General features: G+C 41.6%; 2 protein-coding genes across 5 annotated transcripts in view; one reads left to right on the top strand and one right to left on the bottom strand.

Annotated features, from left to right (window-relative positions):
• Positions 1-17,876, top strand: part of LOC101485715 (uncharacterized) — a 30,575-nt gene that overhangs the window by 11,176 nt on the left and 1,523 nt on the right. For 2 of the 4 annotated variants that reach the window (XM_024799937.2, XM_076878947.1), the window contains exons 13-48: positions 163-228; positions 480-1,016; positions 1,110-1,189; positions 1,309-1,458; positions 2,254-2,414; positions 2,785-2,938; positions 3,186-3,380; positions 3,488-3,644; positions 5,482-5,522; positions 5,632-5,834; positions 6,010-6,190; positions 6,436-6,639; positions 7,363-7,513; positions 7,652-7,722; positions 7,962-8,054; positions 8,260-8,492; positions 9,552-9,732; positions 9,881-10,075; positions 10,432-10,582; positions 10,808-10,923; positions 11,107-11,232; positions 11,459-11,609; positions 11,698-11,870; positions 12,008-12,143; positions 12,303-12,425; positions 12,676-12,713; positions 12,896-13,013; positions 13,114-13,229; positions 13,539-13,740; positions 14,325-14,599; positions 14,676-14,847; positions 15,543-15,694; positions 16,350-16,455; positions 16,536-16,784; positions 16,895-17,024; positions 17,278-17,876. The exon at positions 17,278-17,876 is cut by the window's right edge and continues 1,523 nt beyond it. In XM_024799937.2, the coding sequence (XP_024655705.2) occupies positions 163-228; positions 480-1,016; positions 1,110-1,189; positions 1,309-1,458; positions 2,254-2,414; positions 2,785-2,938; positions 3,186-3,380; positions 3,488-3,644; positions 5,482-5,522; positions 5,632-5,834; positions 6,010-6,190; positions 6,436-6,639; positions 7,363-7,513; positions 7,652-7,722; positions 7,962-8,054; positions 8,260-8,492; positions 9,552-9,732; positions 9,881-10,075; positions 10,432-10,582; positions 10,808-10,923; positions 11,107-11,232; positions 11,459-11,609; positions 11,698-11,870; positions 12,008-12,143; positions 12,303-12,425; positions 12,676-12,713; positions 12,896-13,013; positions 13,114-13,229; positions 13,539-13,740; positions 14,325-14,599; positions 14,676-14,847; positions 15,543-15,694; positions 16,350-16,455; positions 16,536-16,784; positions 16,895-17,024; positions 17,278-17,467 (5,777 nt within the window). In that variant the 3' untranslated portion in view covers positions 17,468-17,876. The remainder of the gene's footprint in view (positions 1-162; positions 229-479; positions 1,017-1,109; positions 1,190-1,308; positions 1,459-2,253; positions 2,415-2,784; positions 2,939-3,185; positions 3,381-3,487; positions 3,645-5,481; positions 5,523-5,631; positions 5,835-6,009; positions 6,191-6,435; positions 6,640-7,362; positions 7,514-7,651; positions 7,723-7,961; positions 8,055-8,259; positions 8,493-9,551; positions 9,733-9,880; positions 10,076-10,431; positions 10,583-10,807; positions 10,924-11,106; positions 11,233-11,458; positions 11,610-11,697; positions 11,871-12,007; positions 12,144-12,302; positions 12,426-12,675; positions 12,714-12,895; positions 13,014-13,113; positions 13,230-13,538; positions 13,741-14,324; positions 14,600-14,675; positions 14,848-15,542; positions 15,695-16,349; positions 16,456-16,535; positions 16,785-16,894; positions 17,025-17,277) is intronic. The other 2 variants (XM_076878948.1, XM_076878949.1) reach the window with 2 other exon arrangements.
• The window catches only part of LOC143414779 (C-type lectin domain family 4 member E-like), a 2,535-nt gene continuing 2,165 nt past the window's right edge, over positions 17,507-17,876 (bottom strand). The window contains exon 5 of the mRNA XM_076879613.1: positions 17,507-17,876. This exon is cut by the window's right edge and continues 544 nt beyond it. The gene's annotated coding sequence lies outside the window, so the exon portion shown is untranslated.

Genomic DNA, 17,876 nt, shown 5'->3' with positions numbered 1-17,876 from the left:
TCACCCAAATCCTCCCTCAACGCATTTGCAACACTCCATTAAGAATGTTTAGAAACCCCGATTGTTTCCATGCATGTTTATTTTTTTCTTGCTGCGTTACCGCCACTTGTTGGAATAATGTTGAACCACTGTCGAGTTCCTTTTTTCCTCTTTCCTTTAAAGATGAATTGCAGCCAGTCATGGAGCCTGTCACCCCCAGAAACAGCGATGCTGAGGAAGATGATGAAGGTTCAGAAGTTTCCTTTGATGTGTGATATAATAGTCGTGCCTGCAGTTATTTTTGAGTGGTATTCGTGTTTATTATGGCAGATGATTCACCTTGTATAGTCCTCAACTGATGTATGGTGGGACAATATTAGCTATTTGCTTATTTCCGAAGGATGTTTCTTTATTAAAAAGTGAGCTGAAATGTTTAAAAATTAAAAAGTACGAAAAATGCAGATATTCTTCTTACAGATCTGTCTTTGTCTTTTCCACAGGTAAAAAAAGCAAAAGAAAACAAAGCCAAAGAAAGAAAAAGAAGAAGGAGATTGAAAAAGAGCAGCCGGAGCCAAATGAACATGAAGCCGTGAACACAGAGAAAGAAGACAAGGCAGAGGACGTGCCGGTGAAGAGTGACATCAGCAAACCTGTGGAGAAGAAATCTTTTAGCACAGCTCTTGAGCCAAGTATTTATTTCAGTGACGATGATGAGGACATGAATGTGAATTTTGACATCGACATAGACACTGATGACGACGATGATAGAAATGAGGAGATTGCTGCAGACGGTCGCTCAAACAGTTCAGGTACAAAGCCCAGGGTAACAGATGAAGATGCAACAACAGAAGTCAAGAAGAGCAACAAGGATGATGACGGAGAGCAGAAAAATACGTCTCCAGACGAGCACAGTGCTGATGATGAGATCGCAGAGGCAATGGATATCGACACAGAGAACCATGTGGAGGAGGACTATGATGAAGATGATGATTGGATGGATGTGGACAGTAACGCTTCTGCTCCCACTTTAAATGAAGGTAAACTAAATCTGGTGAAAAATGGGTTCATGTTCTGTTAACTGGGAACTGTGGAGAGGTTTGACTCACTAAAGTGGAAATGTGTTTTACTAGTCACAGAAAAGAAGACCAACCTATCGGTGCCCATGGCTCTGATGAAAGAAGTGAAGATAGTAATCCCAAAACTAGACATCGTGAGTCCAGTTTGTTGTTATGTTTTACAACCTGCTGAAAATGACACTTTTAAAAAGTTGAATAAATGTGAGGTCTGTAAGCATCGCTGCATTCTTTACAAACTACTCTTTAAATGTAGGAGAAGGTGCAGCATCCCATCCACATTTCCCAGTTGTCATCTTTGAGTAACAAGCAGCCGGTGGAAGATAAACCCGTCCATGATGACAAGAAACAGAGTGCAAGACCTACTCCACTTACAGAGGTCACAAACAAGCCCAGCTCTGAAAAGGTAGGAAAACTTTCTTCTCTTCCAACGAAGTAGAATTTGTCTGTAAAATATATATTTTCGGTGAAATCATCTGAGCTGAATGTATGAAATATCAGGCCTGTAGAAAGGTGTTTTCCATAATCTATCTATCAATTACAAGGATTAAAACGCTATTGTTGTAGTTTATTTATGTTAAAGTATAAAGTGCCTTGAAGCAAATGTTGTTGTGATTTCGTGCTATATAAATAAAATTGAATTGAACTGAATTGAAAATGATCAAATCCATAAATGTTCTGGATGCCTTTTAAAGTTTTTAAGAGACTAAATGTCCATTAGTTTTATTTTCATAACACATAAAATCTTCTTAAGTCCGACAAACATGCCAGCTGTTTTTCTTTCACTGCACACTCAGATTGATTTCTTTTGTCAGTAAAACTTTGATACCATTAAAGGGATCACTTGGATTATGAGAACAGCTCTATCAGAGGCAGATCTCCCTCGTGCTGTCAGAACAGCTCAGACCCATCAGGGCGTGGTCACAGGATCTCTGTGTTCAGGTGTCTGACTCTGGGAAATTGCTAGCATGGTCTGTGGATTGAAGGTGGTTCTCGCTAGTGAGTTGGAGACCAGCTGAACACCTCCTCATGCTATTGCTGAACTGTCTTTGGGGGCTGTGTCAGAGATCGTCTTTAGCGCACCACGGCAATGGCAATCTGTGTTTTACACGTTTGGGTTTTAGTGTTGTAGCTCATCAGTGCATAAAATGCTGTAAAAATGTGTTTAATCAACTCTGTGATTTACACTTTTACATTTCAGGCAGTGCACATGAACTGCTCCCGCTGCAAAAAGAGCATGATGAAGGGACACACTGCTTACCAGAAGAAGGGCTTCTCAGACGTCTTCTGCTCCAAAAACTGTCTGTTTGAGATGTTTTCTTACAACAAACCAGCCACCAAGACCTGTCACCAATGTCATAAGTGAGTGTTGTTGAAACTGTGCTCTGTTCTCGATGACTAACAGGCACGGACTGTTTTAATTTATTTCTATTAAAGACTTTCATCCACTTGAGGGCAGCATAACCAAAGAGTATATACAACAATATGACATTATAATGACATTAAGTTATAAACTGCATGACGTCACTGTTAGTTAAGCAGCCACCAGATGATTGCTCAGTTTAGACCCGTGTTTCAGAGCAGCTCCTGATGGAATCATCTGCTGAATGAATCGCTTTGTCCAGCAGGTGACGATTATTTAATTAATTTCTCCTGTTTGTCGCTGAGCAGGTAGGATGGTTATAGGATATATAAGTGTCTGTGTTAAGTGTTTGTCCTCCTCTTCGATCAGAGCGATATCGCAGCCTCTGGACCTCATCATGGCTGCTGTGGACACTAAAGGAACTATGAAGGACTTCTGCAGCCCGGCTTGCTTGAGCTCTTTCAAGTCTGCATCCACCCAAACACAAAAGTCAGTCTGCAACATATGCAAAAAAGTCTGCAGTGTAAGCACTTTTTTTTTTCTTTTGATACCTGGGTGTTCAGAGTTTTTATTTTTCCCTTTATTATGGTTAAAAAAAATCGTATTTGTTGCCTTTAATTGCATGTACATGCACATCACAGTGTCTCCTTTAAGAGCTGTATGTCTTTATTATCCCGTTCAATGGCATTTTATTAATATTAATAACTAAACAAAAAAGTTTTTTATAATCCATGATCTTATGTCCACGGCTCCTTTCTCACTGACTTCAGACCAAATGTGAGCTGACCCTGAACGAGGCAGTCATCAGGTTTTGCAGCCACGCATGCTTCGATGATTTCTGCAAGAACAACATGGGCATCTGTGAGAACTGCAGCTCTGTGTGCCGCAGCAAACCGCTCACGCTGAAGCTGGAGGATGATAACAAAACATTCTGCAGCGGTGGTTGTCTGAAGCGGTTCAAAGAGGTGCGGATACATCAGAGAGGGAAAATGCAAAGTTGTGGGACCAAAATGTTGTAATAATCTACACAAAAACCCAAAGATCTCTTTTTAAAAAAACATTTATTCTGCAGAACTCCAGGATGCTCCTACGCTGCACCACTTGCCTCTTTTCTCGACCTGTCTTTGACATGGTTAACTTGAAAAACGATGAGAACGTGGTGCAGCTCTTCTGCGGCCGCTTTTGTGTGAAATCTTACAAGCTGCGACTGACAGATGAGATGGATCAAGGTAATCCACAGTGAATCTGTCAAACGTCCATTTTTCACATCTTTTTACTGGATCTTCAGGTCAAAATCAGAGACGTTATAAAAGACGTATAGCACTCACTTCTTAAAACGAAACAATTTAAACTGTTTTTATCACATACAAGTTATTCTCTCACCAGACATTTAATCAGGTACATCTTGCTAGCACTGTGTTGACCCCTTTAGCTTTCAAAACAGCCATAATCCTTCATGGTATAGTTTCATCAATTTTGGTTCATGTCGGCATGATAGCATCACACAGTTGCTGCAGATTTGTCAGCTGCATGTCAGCAAATATCCTGTTCCACCACCTCCCAAAGGTGCTCGATTGGGTTCTGGTGAGTTCTATTTGAGTGCAGTGAACTCATCGTCATGTTCAAGAACCAGTTTGACATGATCTGAAAATTCTGACATCAGAGGATGGCTGCTTCCAGGCCCTGTGGCAGAGGTTTTGGGCACATTGTAACCACTGAATTTACCAAAACCAAAGTATTCTAGAGTCAAATCTGAGGCCATCTCTCTGACAGCCAAAGCTTGGCTGAAATCGGGTCACAAAGGGATGGAATTGGTCAGCAACAGTACTCGGGTAGGCTTTGGCATTTAACCGGTGCTCAACTGTGCCAAGAAATGATCTTGCACACTGTTAGACCCCCACCAATCTGAACTGTTGATACAAGGCAGAATCGATCAATGCTTTCATATTGTTCTTGCCAGATTCTGTCCATACCATCCCAGTATCAGCAGTAATCAGACAAGGCCACATTCTTCCAATCTTCTACTGTCTAATTTTAATGAGCTCAGTTTTCTTAGCTGAAAGGTGTGGTTGGAACAGCCAGAGAAAGGCTTAGAGTTTCCCCCTCAAAACCCCAGAGATGGTTTAGTGTGAAATGATAATATAATTGAAATTAATGAATTATGTTTGTGTAGCATTTATCTGCATACTTGTGGAGGAATAGGGTGTGAGGAAAATCTTGGGTTGTCATAGATTTCATAAAAAATAGGACCACAGTGCTCTGATGCCACGTCTAAAAGGTAAAATAAAATCATACTGTGCCATGAGAAGCCACAGAATCCAGCAGCGAGGCAGTGTAACTACTGCAAAAACAGTTCAGACTGAATCAGCCTTTCAAGTGGCACTCCTATCTCTTTTTCTTCCTTTTCACTCTTTTGAGGTTTCCTCATATTCAGAAGTGATAGTGTTGTGGTCAAATTTTCACTGTCACTATTTCAAAACCAAAATCTACTGAATGATAATTTTTTCACAGGACTTACAAATAATCAAAAACTCTTATTTTGTAATAACCATGATGTTGTTATATGAAGATAGTAATAAGACTATTGATGTGTTTGTTAACAAACATGTCTCTATAAAGAGAAATCTAGTAACAGAAAAACATAGAATTCAAATACTGTTGGTAGAAGTCTGTGATGTTGTGACTTGTTGTACTTTTACTTGCTAAATCCAAGCAATCACCTTAACTGTAGGTAAAAGGCTCATCTTACAAATCTCTGCATCCTGTCTTTGCTTTTATTCTGAAAGTTCTTAACAGAAGTATCGATTTCTTTTCCCTTTATTATAATTCTCTTCATTCGTCTTGACATCTTCTATTTAAAAAGTGTCCATATGCCTCCAACATGTGAGATAAATCCAGTAAGTGTTTCTTAAGTGTGTCCCAACAAGCCTTACGTTGACTTTGTGTGGAGGAGGAAAGTTTGGATCATATTTAATAATTTCATCTGTGTGACTCCTAAAGGTTATTGATCAAGTCATGAACAGCAGCTGTATTTTCAGTAATCACATGTCTGATTTCTCCCTTCAGTGAAGAGAAAAAACGATAACCAATCAAAAGAGACAAACACTGTGAGTATGCTTTGTTTCTTTTTCCGCTTCAGTCACAGAAAACAGAGCTTACATTCAAGTCTGGGGAAGATTTCTAATCCCTATATACTAACAGAGGCTCTTCCCACAGGAGGATGCTGTCGAACCAAACGACACAGTGTTGCTCATCGCCGACGAGTGCACGCTCTGTTTCCACTGCAAAAAGAATTTGTTGGAAGGAGAGACACTTTACAAGCCGAAAGACACAGAGGAGTTTTTTTGCTCCATGGCCTGCTTACATGAAAAGCGTTGCGAGATCAAAATACCCATCAAAAAGTGCCACAACTGCTTTCAGTAAGTCTGTATTTTAATTCTCCATTTAAATGAGCAGCGGGGTTAAATGCACAAAAACAAACATTCTACAGATTCAACAGGTTTGTGAATGTGCTAACTTGACATGCTGATCTACAAAAAATTTAATCTCAGTGACTCTGAAATCTCTTTGATCTCTTTCATCTTATTTCTTCAGGGTGATTGCGCGACCTCAAAACATCATCCTGGCTCCGGTGGATGATTCGGGAACTATGAAGGAGTTGTGCAGCGATACATGTCTCTCCTCCGTCACATCCAAAATGAAAAAGGCTGCTACTAAGCCTCCACCAAAAGAGCGACCTAGTTCACAGTGCAGGATGTGTGCCAGATGTTGTTATGTAAGGAAAAGAAATAAAGTAAATTACTCTGAACTCTGTTTTATATGCATTAGGGATTGTAGCGCATTTGTCATGAACTGTTTAAGGATTCTTAGACAACGCTGGAGGCGAGTGTTTGTGACAATTTTAAAAAAAAGCTGCAGAATATCTCCATCCTTTTACTTTAAAACTTGTTGTTATTATTATCACGTTCATAATATATTTTTGTAATAACTACTCTTAACACATTCCGTTTCCAACCTTAGTGCAAACTCACGGTGACCCTGAACGGCGTGGTCCACAGACTTTGCAGTGACTCCTGCTTCATGAGCTACCGCAAAGTCAACAACCTGCGCTTGTCTCTCTGCGACATGTGTGACGCCGTCTGCTACAACAAATGTCTCGTGGTCAAGCTGGAGGACGGCAGTAAAGCCCTCTGCAGTGATGAATGTCTGGTCAAGTTTAAAGAGGTGCAGAAATAAAAACAAAACAAAAAAAACCCCAAACACATTATCTCCATATTTGACAAAAAGACTTGAATGTGCCTAAAACAACACATTTGCCTAAAACAAAGGGCAAAGGAAGGACTCCTTTTTAACAGGAAGAGATTGCTGGAAGGTGGCTAGTTGAGAGGAAAGAGAACGAGGAGCATGTTTTATTATTTTTAGTTATTAGAACTGTTAATTACTAATCATAATCAAGCAACTATGTCCGTGGTAAAGTAGCTATGTGCAGGTAACATGAGGCCATCTTTTATATATTCCCATAATGTATTTGTGCTTAATGTAACTCCATCATATAATCCAGACATCCTGTTACTGTGTCAGTATGAGGAAAACGCACAGAAATTATTAAATGTTCTTTAAATGTTATTTCAGGACCGGATGTTTGAAAACTAAGGACTTGAGAAATAAAAAGAAATCAGGGCACATTTAACCCAAAGAGCATCCGATAATTTAAACGAACTAATAACAGGTCATCACCAGGCTTTGTGTTTCACGTGTTAAGCAAAACATTTGCAGCTTAAATGCAAACAGCAAAGTGTTATAACTTCTGTTTAAGACACTCAGTTCAGTTTTAAAAACCATTATGAGTCTCACCTTCATAAATGTGGAGTAGGCATAATACTTTACAACATATGTCTAAGGTAATGGTGTTCTTCATCTCACATTTTTCATTCGTTATCTTTGCAGAAAGTTGGCACTCGTCAGCTCTGCCCCATGTGCCAGACGTCCCATCAGCTGTCAGACATGATTGAAAATAAAAATGATGAAGGCAGGCTGGAGTTCTTCTGCAGCAACAGGTGTATGATGGTGTACGAGGCCCAGACCTTCACTGTGACGGGTATCTCCAGTCATATTTCAAACTGCAGAGAAAGTGTGCTCTATTGTGCTGTGCTCGCTGAACTTTGCAGTTGGACAGCAGTTTTTAAGCTTTTAGGTGTCAAAAGCAGAAATATTGTTCATGCTTTTGTCCTTATAGACAAGAAAAGCTCTTCATCTGAAGTTTGTGAGGTTAAAGACGCGAAGCCATCTGTAATACATCTCAACTGCGTAAGTTTTATGTAAAAAATGTCTTCTTTAGTAGCCACACCCAGTTTGGATTCAGTGACAGAATAAATGTTATTAACAACTGAATGATAACAGCAATTCATGATTACAATAAATTCTGTTTATTAAATCTCTTTCCAGTACATTACCACTTACGTTAGAGTCCTTACAGTGCTCCACATGTCGGCCTTTGCTATTAACCTTACACAGTTAATCCAAATCTCTCTTGCCTCTTCATCAAGATCAAAACAGAGCCCATCGATGAGGGGTACAGCCAGAGTCTCACAGCCTCAGTTTCTCATCAGGACATCAAGAAGGAGCCAAATGTAGTAAAGGTAAGATACTCAATCATTATCAATCATTTTCCCCTTTACATTATACAGTAACTTCTTTATTATTTCAGTTAGATATTACTGGACACAATGATGTCATTTATTGTAACTAGAAAAACATAGACAGCACATTAAATCATCTAAATATCCAAGGGATCATTTAAACAGCACTCCACCCGCACATCGTCTCCTGTTCTGGTTTTTACAGGAGGACTTAAAGATTGGGTCGGTTTTCTCCTTGACCGATGAATCCAAACCTGCAGAGCCCTCGCTCACCAACACGGATGTCCCTGCATCGTGCTCCGCCTGCAAACAGGTCCTCATGGATGGAGAGACAGTTTACCAGAGGAAAAACCACACTGGCACATTCTGCTCCACTTCCTGCCTCCTGAAATGTTACCAAAAGATACCAGTTTGGAGGACGTGCCACTTCTGTCTTCAGTGAGTCTAACAGTCCCAGTCTTTGGTTGCTGGACTGCTCTTGTGAGAGTGATAACTTAAGATTGTCATTTGTACTTAGAAACATATAATTGTTTGTATGTTGTTAAATGTCTCATCCTTATTTAGGTCTGCTAAGGTTCTGGGTGCATTCTCTGTTCACTCCCTTCTGCTGTTAGGTGTACCTTATACACATGTTAAGTTAGGGGTGGCTGTAGCTCAGGTGGCAGAGCAGGTCAGCCACTAATCAGAAGGTCGGTGGTTCGATCCCAGGCTGCCTCCTGCATGCCAAATATCCTTGGGCAAGATACTAACTCCATGTTTGCCTACTGGTGGTGGTGCCTGCTGGCGCTGTGTGTGAATGACTGAATGTAGTGTAAAGCGCTTTGGGGTCCTTAGGGACTAAGTAAAGCGCTATACAAATGCAGGCCATTTTACCAAGTTCATGGGAAGGTCGCATCTTGTTTTGTGATATATGGTATGGTGGAACACACGCACTCTATATCTGTTCAGTTACAACAGTTGTTTGTCTTAGTTGGGCTGGTTGGAGGCGCCTCGTGCCAGTCATCTTGGGAGTTGCATTCCTTTGCAGATAACATAGTAAAACATTGCTAGGCCTGGCTGAGCAGGTTTCACAGGGCCATATTTTCACTCACACACACACACACACACACACACACACACACACACACACACACACACACACACACACACACACACACACACACACACACACACACACACACACACACACAATAAAAGGGGCGCTACGGGAAGTCCGGCCGAGGTTGACAGGGTTCAAGTGGAAGGAACAGCGCTTGACCGTAGTCGGCTTCCCTCGCGAGTGATCAGACGAAGAGCTCCGTCTTGTGTCTTGTTTTGGTGCTGCTTTGGTTGTCTTATTGTTCCAGCAGGGTTTGTGCTTAGATAAACCCAACAGCTCTAATTATTCTTCTTTTTAGGCTCATTCACAGAATAACTGATGTCCTTTAACTTATTTCAACTTCATCTAAACTTCACTCTATTGAATTTTTTTAATCTTACCGTTCCTCGTTTTCTCAGAGTGATAAGAGAGCCTCAGGACATCCTCGAGGCCCCGCTGGATAACGAGGGGACAAAGAAGGATTTCTGCAGCCAGACTTGCCTGTCCTCCTTCAACTACAAGAAACAAGTGTCCACCAAAATACCCGTGGCTCCTGTCTCATCACACTCACAATGCAGCATGTGCAGCAGATATTGCATTGTAAGAGACCAGGGAACAGTTTCTCTAATCTAACTACACGACACTGCCTGCTATAATAGTTTCATCAGTCGATGATTAAGTTGCAGTTTATTTGTTAGCTGGATTCGTGTGTTCTAAATGAGCCTGATCTCTGTTTATCTTCTTGTAGAGCAAACACGAGATCACGAAAGAGGACGCCATCCACAAGATCTGCAGTGAGCCGTGTTTTCTGCGGTTCTGCGGCATGAACAACATCACAGTCTGTGCGAACTGCCGCGCACACCGTAAAACACCGCTCACGCTCAAGATGGAGGAGGGCGGCAACAAACTTTGCAGTGAAGAGTGCCTGGCCCAATTCAAGCAGGTCTGAAGGATAAAGTTTGCTTTTCCTACTGTTGTGAATGTATTGTGGCAAATATTAAACACATCGGATATGTTAAATAATGAGCCAAAAACCCAGGATTCAGATTGCTTTTGTCACTTAGTGTTAGACAGCTGGGTCTGTATGACATTAAGAAAAGAGGGCATTGCTACACTCATCTGAGGCAGCTTTGGCTGCAAGTTTGCAAGTGTAAGCAGGTTGCAACAAAACTGGATCAAAGGAGGTTCATTTTTCATTTAAGATTTTAGGCAATTTCTAAAAGTAAAATGTTACTTTTTCCTAATCTTCAAAAAATGACACGAGCTGAATTTGAGTCTTTGCTTTTTGTTGTTGCACAGAAAATCCAAACCCCGCAGCCGTGCACAATGTGCCGTAACACTTCTCCGATATCAGACATGGTTGAAAACAAAAGCAGTGAAAATGTTGTGGAGCTCTTCTGCACCAAAAGCTGCGTGTCTGCATTCAAGATCCAGGCTGTCAATTCATCAGGTACGGGACGGATGCTTTGTTCAGCTTCTGTTTGTCTTATTTAGTTCTGTTTGTAACTCAGAAGCTTCAAACTTTCATTGTGTGTTAACTATTTTTTATTTATAAAAGTAAAACCTGGAGATAAAGCATTTTTTAAACTGTATGAAAAGACTTCAAATTCAAAGGTGCAAACATAAATCTGCTCAGTTTCATGCTTTCCTCGATTAAACCTCCCCTTCTCCTCAGCTGCCTCATTGAATTGTGACCACTGTGGTAAGACTGCAGTGCCAACCTGTCACCTTGCCATGTCAGATGCCTCCATCAGAAACTTCTGCACTCTTAAGTGTGGCATGGATTTCAGGGTAATGTATTTAATATATGCTAATAAAACAAAGCCCTCGATTCCCACCCAAAAACATTTAAAAGCACCCAAAGGTAAAATACTTTCTTTACAGCAAGCTTGACTTTAAGATTTTGTTTGTCACATTTCTATCAGAAGTTTTGAACAATGGCTCGCCCATTTCTTTCTTTTGTCTGATTTACAGGAGAGCCAGAATCCAGCAGGAGTCCCCGATCAAAGTCAAAGGGATTTCCTCCATCCACCACCGAAGCTGCTATGCGCCCAGTGTCAAAGCATCGTATTAACTACACCCAAAGTCATCCAGAGAAAGGTACCATTCTCCCGTCCTTTCTTTAAATGTGGAGAACCACAAACAGTGAGGGCTGTGTGGGTTGAAAATTTTGTTGTTTTTTTTCCTCTCTTGATTGTATGCATTGTTAGTTCAACACTGTTTTACACCAGCTGTTAAACTGTCTCTCTGTCACCTGTAAGCTGTTAGAAACATTCATGTTTATGTGGACAGATTTTTATTAAAATATAACCATGTTTGTGTGCAGGAAAAAATATACTTTGCATGTAGTGTGGCCTGTTTTCAAGAATTTAAGAGGGTCAACAGCATCACGGCTACCTGTGAATACTGTAAGAATGAAAGAATCATCAAAGACGTCAAGAGAGTCGGCGGCAAAGACTGCTGCTTCTGCAGCGATGGTAGGGAGAACATGTCAGTGTAGTTTGTTTATGGTCCATTTCACATGATCGGGAAGTTTACTGGAGCCTCATCTTTCTCTTCTCGCAGCCTGCAAGACACTTTTTTGTCAAGAGCTAAAAGGGAAGTGGGGTAAACACTGTCGCTCGTGCAGTTACTGCCAGTCGATATCCAAGAGTCTGGTGACGACACCGGGTGAAGACACGGACATCGAGTTCTGCTCTGAAGCCTGCTGCTCAAAATACAAAATGCTCCTCATCCATGTAAGTGAAGGGTGATGCTCACACTCTGCACAGTCTGTCTGCTGCAGATGAAGGTTCTTTTTCCTTTTACCCTTGAATATAATTTGTAAAAAGACAATTTAATCACCAATTCTTCTCCTAACTGATTTTTTTCTCAGGTGGCAAAATGTGACACCTGCAGTAACAAAGGGAAACTAAAGCAGAGTCTGCCACTGCTGGGAGAGGTCAAATACTTCTGTGGCATGAAGTGTCTCCTGCACTTCTGCAGTAACAAGGTTCAGATGCTCGACGGAGGTATGCACATTTGCTGTTTCATTTGCTCCTGATGGAGCTTCCTGGTTAAGTGAAGGCTATAATTTGTTCTCGAGTCCTGGGTCAGTTACAGACTTTATAAATCTGTGCTGCAGTTTAATCAGTTACTGGCACCACTGACTGGCTCTCCTCTCTTTCCAGAAGTCTCTTTATCTCCAGTACCTGCAGCACCAGCAGAGTCCTCTCCTGTCATTGGGAATGTTTTATCTTTGGCTAATGCTCTGACCAGGCAGCACAGCGGCCCAGCAGCCTCTCCACAGCTTGGTACACACACACACACACACACACACACACACACACACACACACACACACACACACACACACACACACACACACACACACACACACACACACACACACACAGACACATTATTTATTAACACATGGTGATATTTCACCCAGGAAATAAACTGAGTAGTAATTGTGGGAAATTGTGATGCTGTGTGTGTTTTGTTTTAGCTGCTCTGACTATAGTTATTGCCATGTTTTTTCTGGTTATCATTTCTCCACAGGCTCCATCACTGACATTCAAACAAAGGTCATTGGACATGTAAGTCTGCAAAGATGTTTTAATCAATGTGCCTCTATATAAACTTCTGTTTTGATACATTAGAAGTGGCTAAATTTCAGAATGACCTAATAATATGATCTGTGTTACAAATGAAGTTGTCTTTGTCGTCATTTTGATTTGATCGTAGTTGAAGGTGTTTTTGTGACCTGTCTGTTCTTCAGGCCAGCGTTCAGACTGTCCCAAAGGAGCTCAAGAACAAGTCGATCATCTGTACTCCGCTGGTTCATAACAAAGGGGTCTCCTGTACAGAAGAGGCTCTTAACATAGAGACACAAAAAGGTGAAGCACATAAAATGTCTGTTGTGAAACATGAACAGGTACCATCTTTTCAGAATTAACAGTTTTGGTGTTTACTCAATTTTTTCTTTTCTGTTGTTAGAAGACCGTTGTGATCCTAAAGTCGTAGTCCTGCCTGTCCCAGTGCCGGTTTACGTTCCTGTGCCTATGAACATGTACAGCCAGTACACCCCACAGCCGGTGGGCCTGCCCTTACTGGTAAGTAAAACACATCTTTGATCTTAAACAAATATGAGACCATTACTGTAAGATAAATGCTCTCATTCTTTAAAAGTACTTAAATGTTGCTTTGTCATTTCTAGGTTACATATTTTTTAAAAATCCTTGAAGTTTTTTTCTGTTTGAGGAAAAAAACATTTCTGAGTTGTGGTTCATTTAAAAAACGATGATAATTTATTGAAAGCTGTTTGTCCTGCTGCTTTTAACTTTAAGTACATTTGTCATTTGCCGCATTTCAACCTTTTAAACTCAGTAGAAACCCGAGTCTTAAGTCTGTGTTTCCCACAGCTGCCTGTGCCCCTGGTCCTCCCTGTGAACACAGATGGCTCTGAGGCAACGGTGAAATCCACAAAGGAGAGTTTGCATCCTGAAAACTTACAGGGTGAGCTCAACATCAGGCCTGAGACGGAGATAGAGCAGAGCGAGGAAGGGCAGAAGCATGGAAAAATGATAAAAGAGGAAGAAAGACCCAAGCCTTCATCCCTGGAGGGTAAGAATTGTTTTTAATTACATGAAATAATTACAGAGTTATATTTTTACAGGGACAGGACGACCTGTAGTACTCGGGTAAGAAAAGTTAGTTTCCATCATTTATGGACACATGAACCAAACTGAGCCAAACAACTGTTTGTGTCATTGTTATGATCTCATCAGTCATTTATGACTTAATGTTTCGGTTTACTCGGGATGGACGTGACAGTCACAGCGGTGTCAAAGATCCTGTGTCACCATAGAGGGCTGATTAGGGATGTTTCCTGTAAACAAACACACCTTAGTATTACCTGTTAATAATGTTAATACACAGGTTACTATTAGCTTCAACAACACTTACATACAGTGTGTTTTTCGGGTTAGTAATAATAACAGCTGGCTCTACTCCATTTAGCTGCAGTTGTTGAACTTGCTGGTTTTACTGCTTTGAGATGTCAGAATGTGCTTTGTAAAAGGTCTTGTGACATGGAATATAGGTGCTGTGTTCCTGTAATAAGTGCACATATTTTTTTTCTCTAATAATAAAAAATATCAAGGATAAAATAACTGTTTCTCTCTCTTGTTTTTTTTCATTATTTTCAGACCACACCAGGAGCTGCAGCAGTGACTTGCGTACAGATTTTAAGCCCACTTTTGACAACCAGGAGGATTTCTTTGATACCAGCGCCGGGCCGGTCACTCAGCCGCGAGGCCACAAAACCTCCCCTCCAGTTTCAGATGAGGACATGCCCAGCAGTCCTCTTCCTGACCCCCCACCTCTTTCTCCTCCTTCAGCTCTGGAAACTCCTCAGAGATCACCCGTCGCTCCTCCTGCTCCAATTTTAGTACCACAAACTTTGGACAAAGACAAGAACAAGGTAAGAAACCAGCTGAGCTGGTTAGAAGCTGCGTGATGTTTCCTTTCTGTGGTTTTGACTCTTCTGTGTGTCTCAGGATTGTAACCTGGAGCAGCTTTCAAAGAAAGATGAGCAAGACGCTCCTAAAACAGACTTTACTCAACCAGTGTGTTCAAAGCAAAACACACTCAAGAGTCAATGTGGAGTTGATGCCTGGAAGAGATGGATCAAGTGGAGAGAGTCGCAAACCAACCCGGAGCCCGTTTCTTGTATGTTTTGTAACATTTTTTTACTTGTCTGTAAGCTTTAGATTTTTTCCCTCTTTGAAGTGAGTTTAAAAAAATTCAGGTGGAAAAATCCCAGCAAACACTACTATAGTCATAAACATGCTGTTTTCTGCTTTGTTCGTGCATATGTGCAGGTAGAGGATGGAGCTTTTTCTAACTTTTAAGAACTTCATGCTGCTGTTTGAAAATTTCCCCATTTTTCCTGTGAAGAAGTAACTACACCCTCTACATTGTAGAATCTAGCAGGAATAAATTTCTCTTAAGGTCCTGTCACAGCATTTCAGTTCAGTTGAGGTCTGGACTTTGTGACTTTATTCATTCTGAGCCATCCTGCTGTGCTTGGGATCATTGTCCTGTTCCATGATTCAGTTTGGGCCTCACGTTTGACTCAAAGCCAAATACTTTGGTACACAGAGGAGTCCATGGTCGACTCAGTGACTGCACGATGCCCAGGTCCTGTAGCTGGAAAACAAGGTCAAGTTTGACCTTCGTATAGAGACCATAAAATCCATAGTCCTGTGAGAAACCTTTGTTTTTCCATTCTGAGACAATTCATAAAAAAAGAGCAGATGAATACAATTTGAGTGTAACTTTATTTTTTTTGTATTTTGTCTCATGAAGGCAATGATGTCAAAGCTAATCCACTAAAACCTTTTCGTGACTCTTTCATCTGTTAGCTCATGCACTGACGCTGAAGGCGGACCTCCTTCGTTGCTCTGTGGCTGAACTGAGCGACTGCCTGCTTTGCTTCATCAGGGAGGTGAAACAGTCCGATGGAGAGCCGTACTCCCCCGGCAGGCTGTTCTACCTCTGCCTCAGCATTCAGCTGGTAAGACTAGAAATGACAATATATACATTTATAATTATTAACAAATGGGCTGCCTGATCCTGCTGGTTCTTTTTAACTTGGCTCTCTGGCTCCTTCTCTGGGTGGCTCTTGCTTCCGAGATTGATGGGGGTCCAGGAGTGTGGGGCTTGGGTGGGTTCCTTTTGGGGCTGCTGGTGGTCTTGTGCTTTTGGCCATGGTGCCTGGGTTGTGCTGGCCAGCGCCCTTCTTGGACTTTTGGGTCTGTTTGCTGTCCCTCGGCTTCTGTGGCGTTCTGGGCCCTTCTCTCACTTACTACGTCTGCTGGCTGGCTTAAACTATATCTTCATGCTGGCTTTAGACACTAGTGTGCATGTTTTTCACACAGCACGCTGGTGTTCTCGGCTGGGGATTCTGGGCTTCATGACGTTTGTGTTCTGGTGATTTGGGCGGAGTCGATGGAGGTGGACTTGTTTTTACAGCACAAGCTTCCACATTGATGATAAGATTTAGAGGTTGGGTGAGTGTCATGGGGCTTTCATGCTGCTCCGTGGGCACAGTGATCCAACACTCAGCGATTGTTTACTTTTTCTGTTAATTTCTCACCCACCTGTTTGTCATAACCATATCCTGTGTTTAGTGTTTAATGAGCCATATTGGTTTTTGTCTTTCTCTGTAGTTTTTGGTTCAGAACGGTCGGCTGGAGAACATATTCAGTGATCTCATCTACGACAGGTTTTCCACTGAGTTGACCAAGATCCTCAAACCTTCAGTCACAGGTGGAGGTAAATTATCTTCAGCACCACGTTTTTTCCTGTCTTTGATATTTTGATCAGGTCCATCAGCTGCCTGCTGTTTTTGGCAGGTTGTGTCCTGTCCTGTGTGGAGGAGCAGTTTCTGTGGGACTGTAAACAGCTGGGGGCGTACTCCCCCACTGTCCTGCTCAACACGCTGCTCTTCTTCTTCTGCAAGTACTTTGGCTTCACCACAGTCGAGCAGCACCGCCGGCTGTCCTTTGCAAACATCACACTCTGCACCAAAACCAGCAAGAGCAACACCAAGACCACCTTCCTACGCTTCCACCCACCTACTTGTACAAACCAGGAAGAGTCAGGTACCAAACGGCTGAGGGCCCAAATGAAATTCATGTATAGTAAATTGTATGACATGGAAGTTTACATTTTTACTTAAGTCATGTTGTTGTGGTTTTTGTGTGTTCTTCAGACACGTATGACGTCCCAGCTAAGAAGGTTAAGAAAAACGAGTCTGAGGAGGATTTGCTGGAGATGATGGAGAACCAGGAGAACCCCCTTCGTTGTCCAGTCAGACTCTATGAGTTCTACCTCTCCAAGTGGTCGGTGTCTCTAACTCCTTAGGGATTTATGTCTTATCACCCTTTATCTCCATCTATCAGCTGTATTACTACTCCTAGTTTGAAATTTGCGAACCCATTTAATGCATAAGAAACTGAAACAGTTCTGTATCAACGCTAAAATAAGGTATAAAATGTTTAAAATGTATTTACATTTAGAGATGTCTAACTTTAATGACCTCACATTATTATTATTATCTTTTTTTAAAAACACATTTTCTTCTATTTCATGTAGTCCCGCATCGCTGAGGCAGCGCAGCGATCTTTTCTACCTCCAGCCAGATCGGAGCTGCCTTCCCAGCAGCCCTCTGTGGTTCTCGCCCGCCCCGCTCAATGACAGCAGCGTGGAAGCCACGATCATCCGAATCCTTGCTGTCCGAGGGCTGCAGGGGGGGGAGAGAGAGGGTGCATGTATGGCCCCGTAACCACTGGATGACCCATCATTTACACCTGATCAGGAGGACTCATTGTTTGAAGGACTTTTTTATTAGGTGCATCAAGATTGATTTAAGAATATATACATAGTAAAAACATCAGCATGATTCAATGAAAGATGGCTGTTTAAAAACACACTGTTTATGAACAAGTGGCAGAAAGACACCAGATGTTTCCATCAGCAGCTGGTGGAAGCTAAAAATAGAGCTAAAAGAGACTTTAGAGATTACAGCTGAATTTAAAACTGTTTTTCTTAAACTGTGAATAAGAGTTTCATCATGCCAGCTCCATATGTCAATACTATATCACCAGTTTGCCTTGAATTTTGGCTGACCAGTCAGTCAGCAGGCGTGTGAAAGAAGAAACCTCCCAGCAATATAAAATCTGAACAGAAACCCG

Source organism: Maylandia zebra, linkage group LG22, assembly GCF_041146795.1.
Source record: "Maylandia zebra isolate NMK-2024a linkage group LG22, Mzebra_GT3a, whole genome shotgun sequence".
NCBI classification, from domain to species: domain Eukaryota; kingdom Metazoa; phylum Chordata; class Actinopteri; order Cichliformes; family Cichlidae; genus Maylandia; species Maylandia zebra.
Note: the sequence above shows the minus strand (reverse complement) of the source record. Positions and strands in the feature narration are given on the sequence as shown.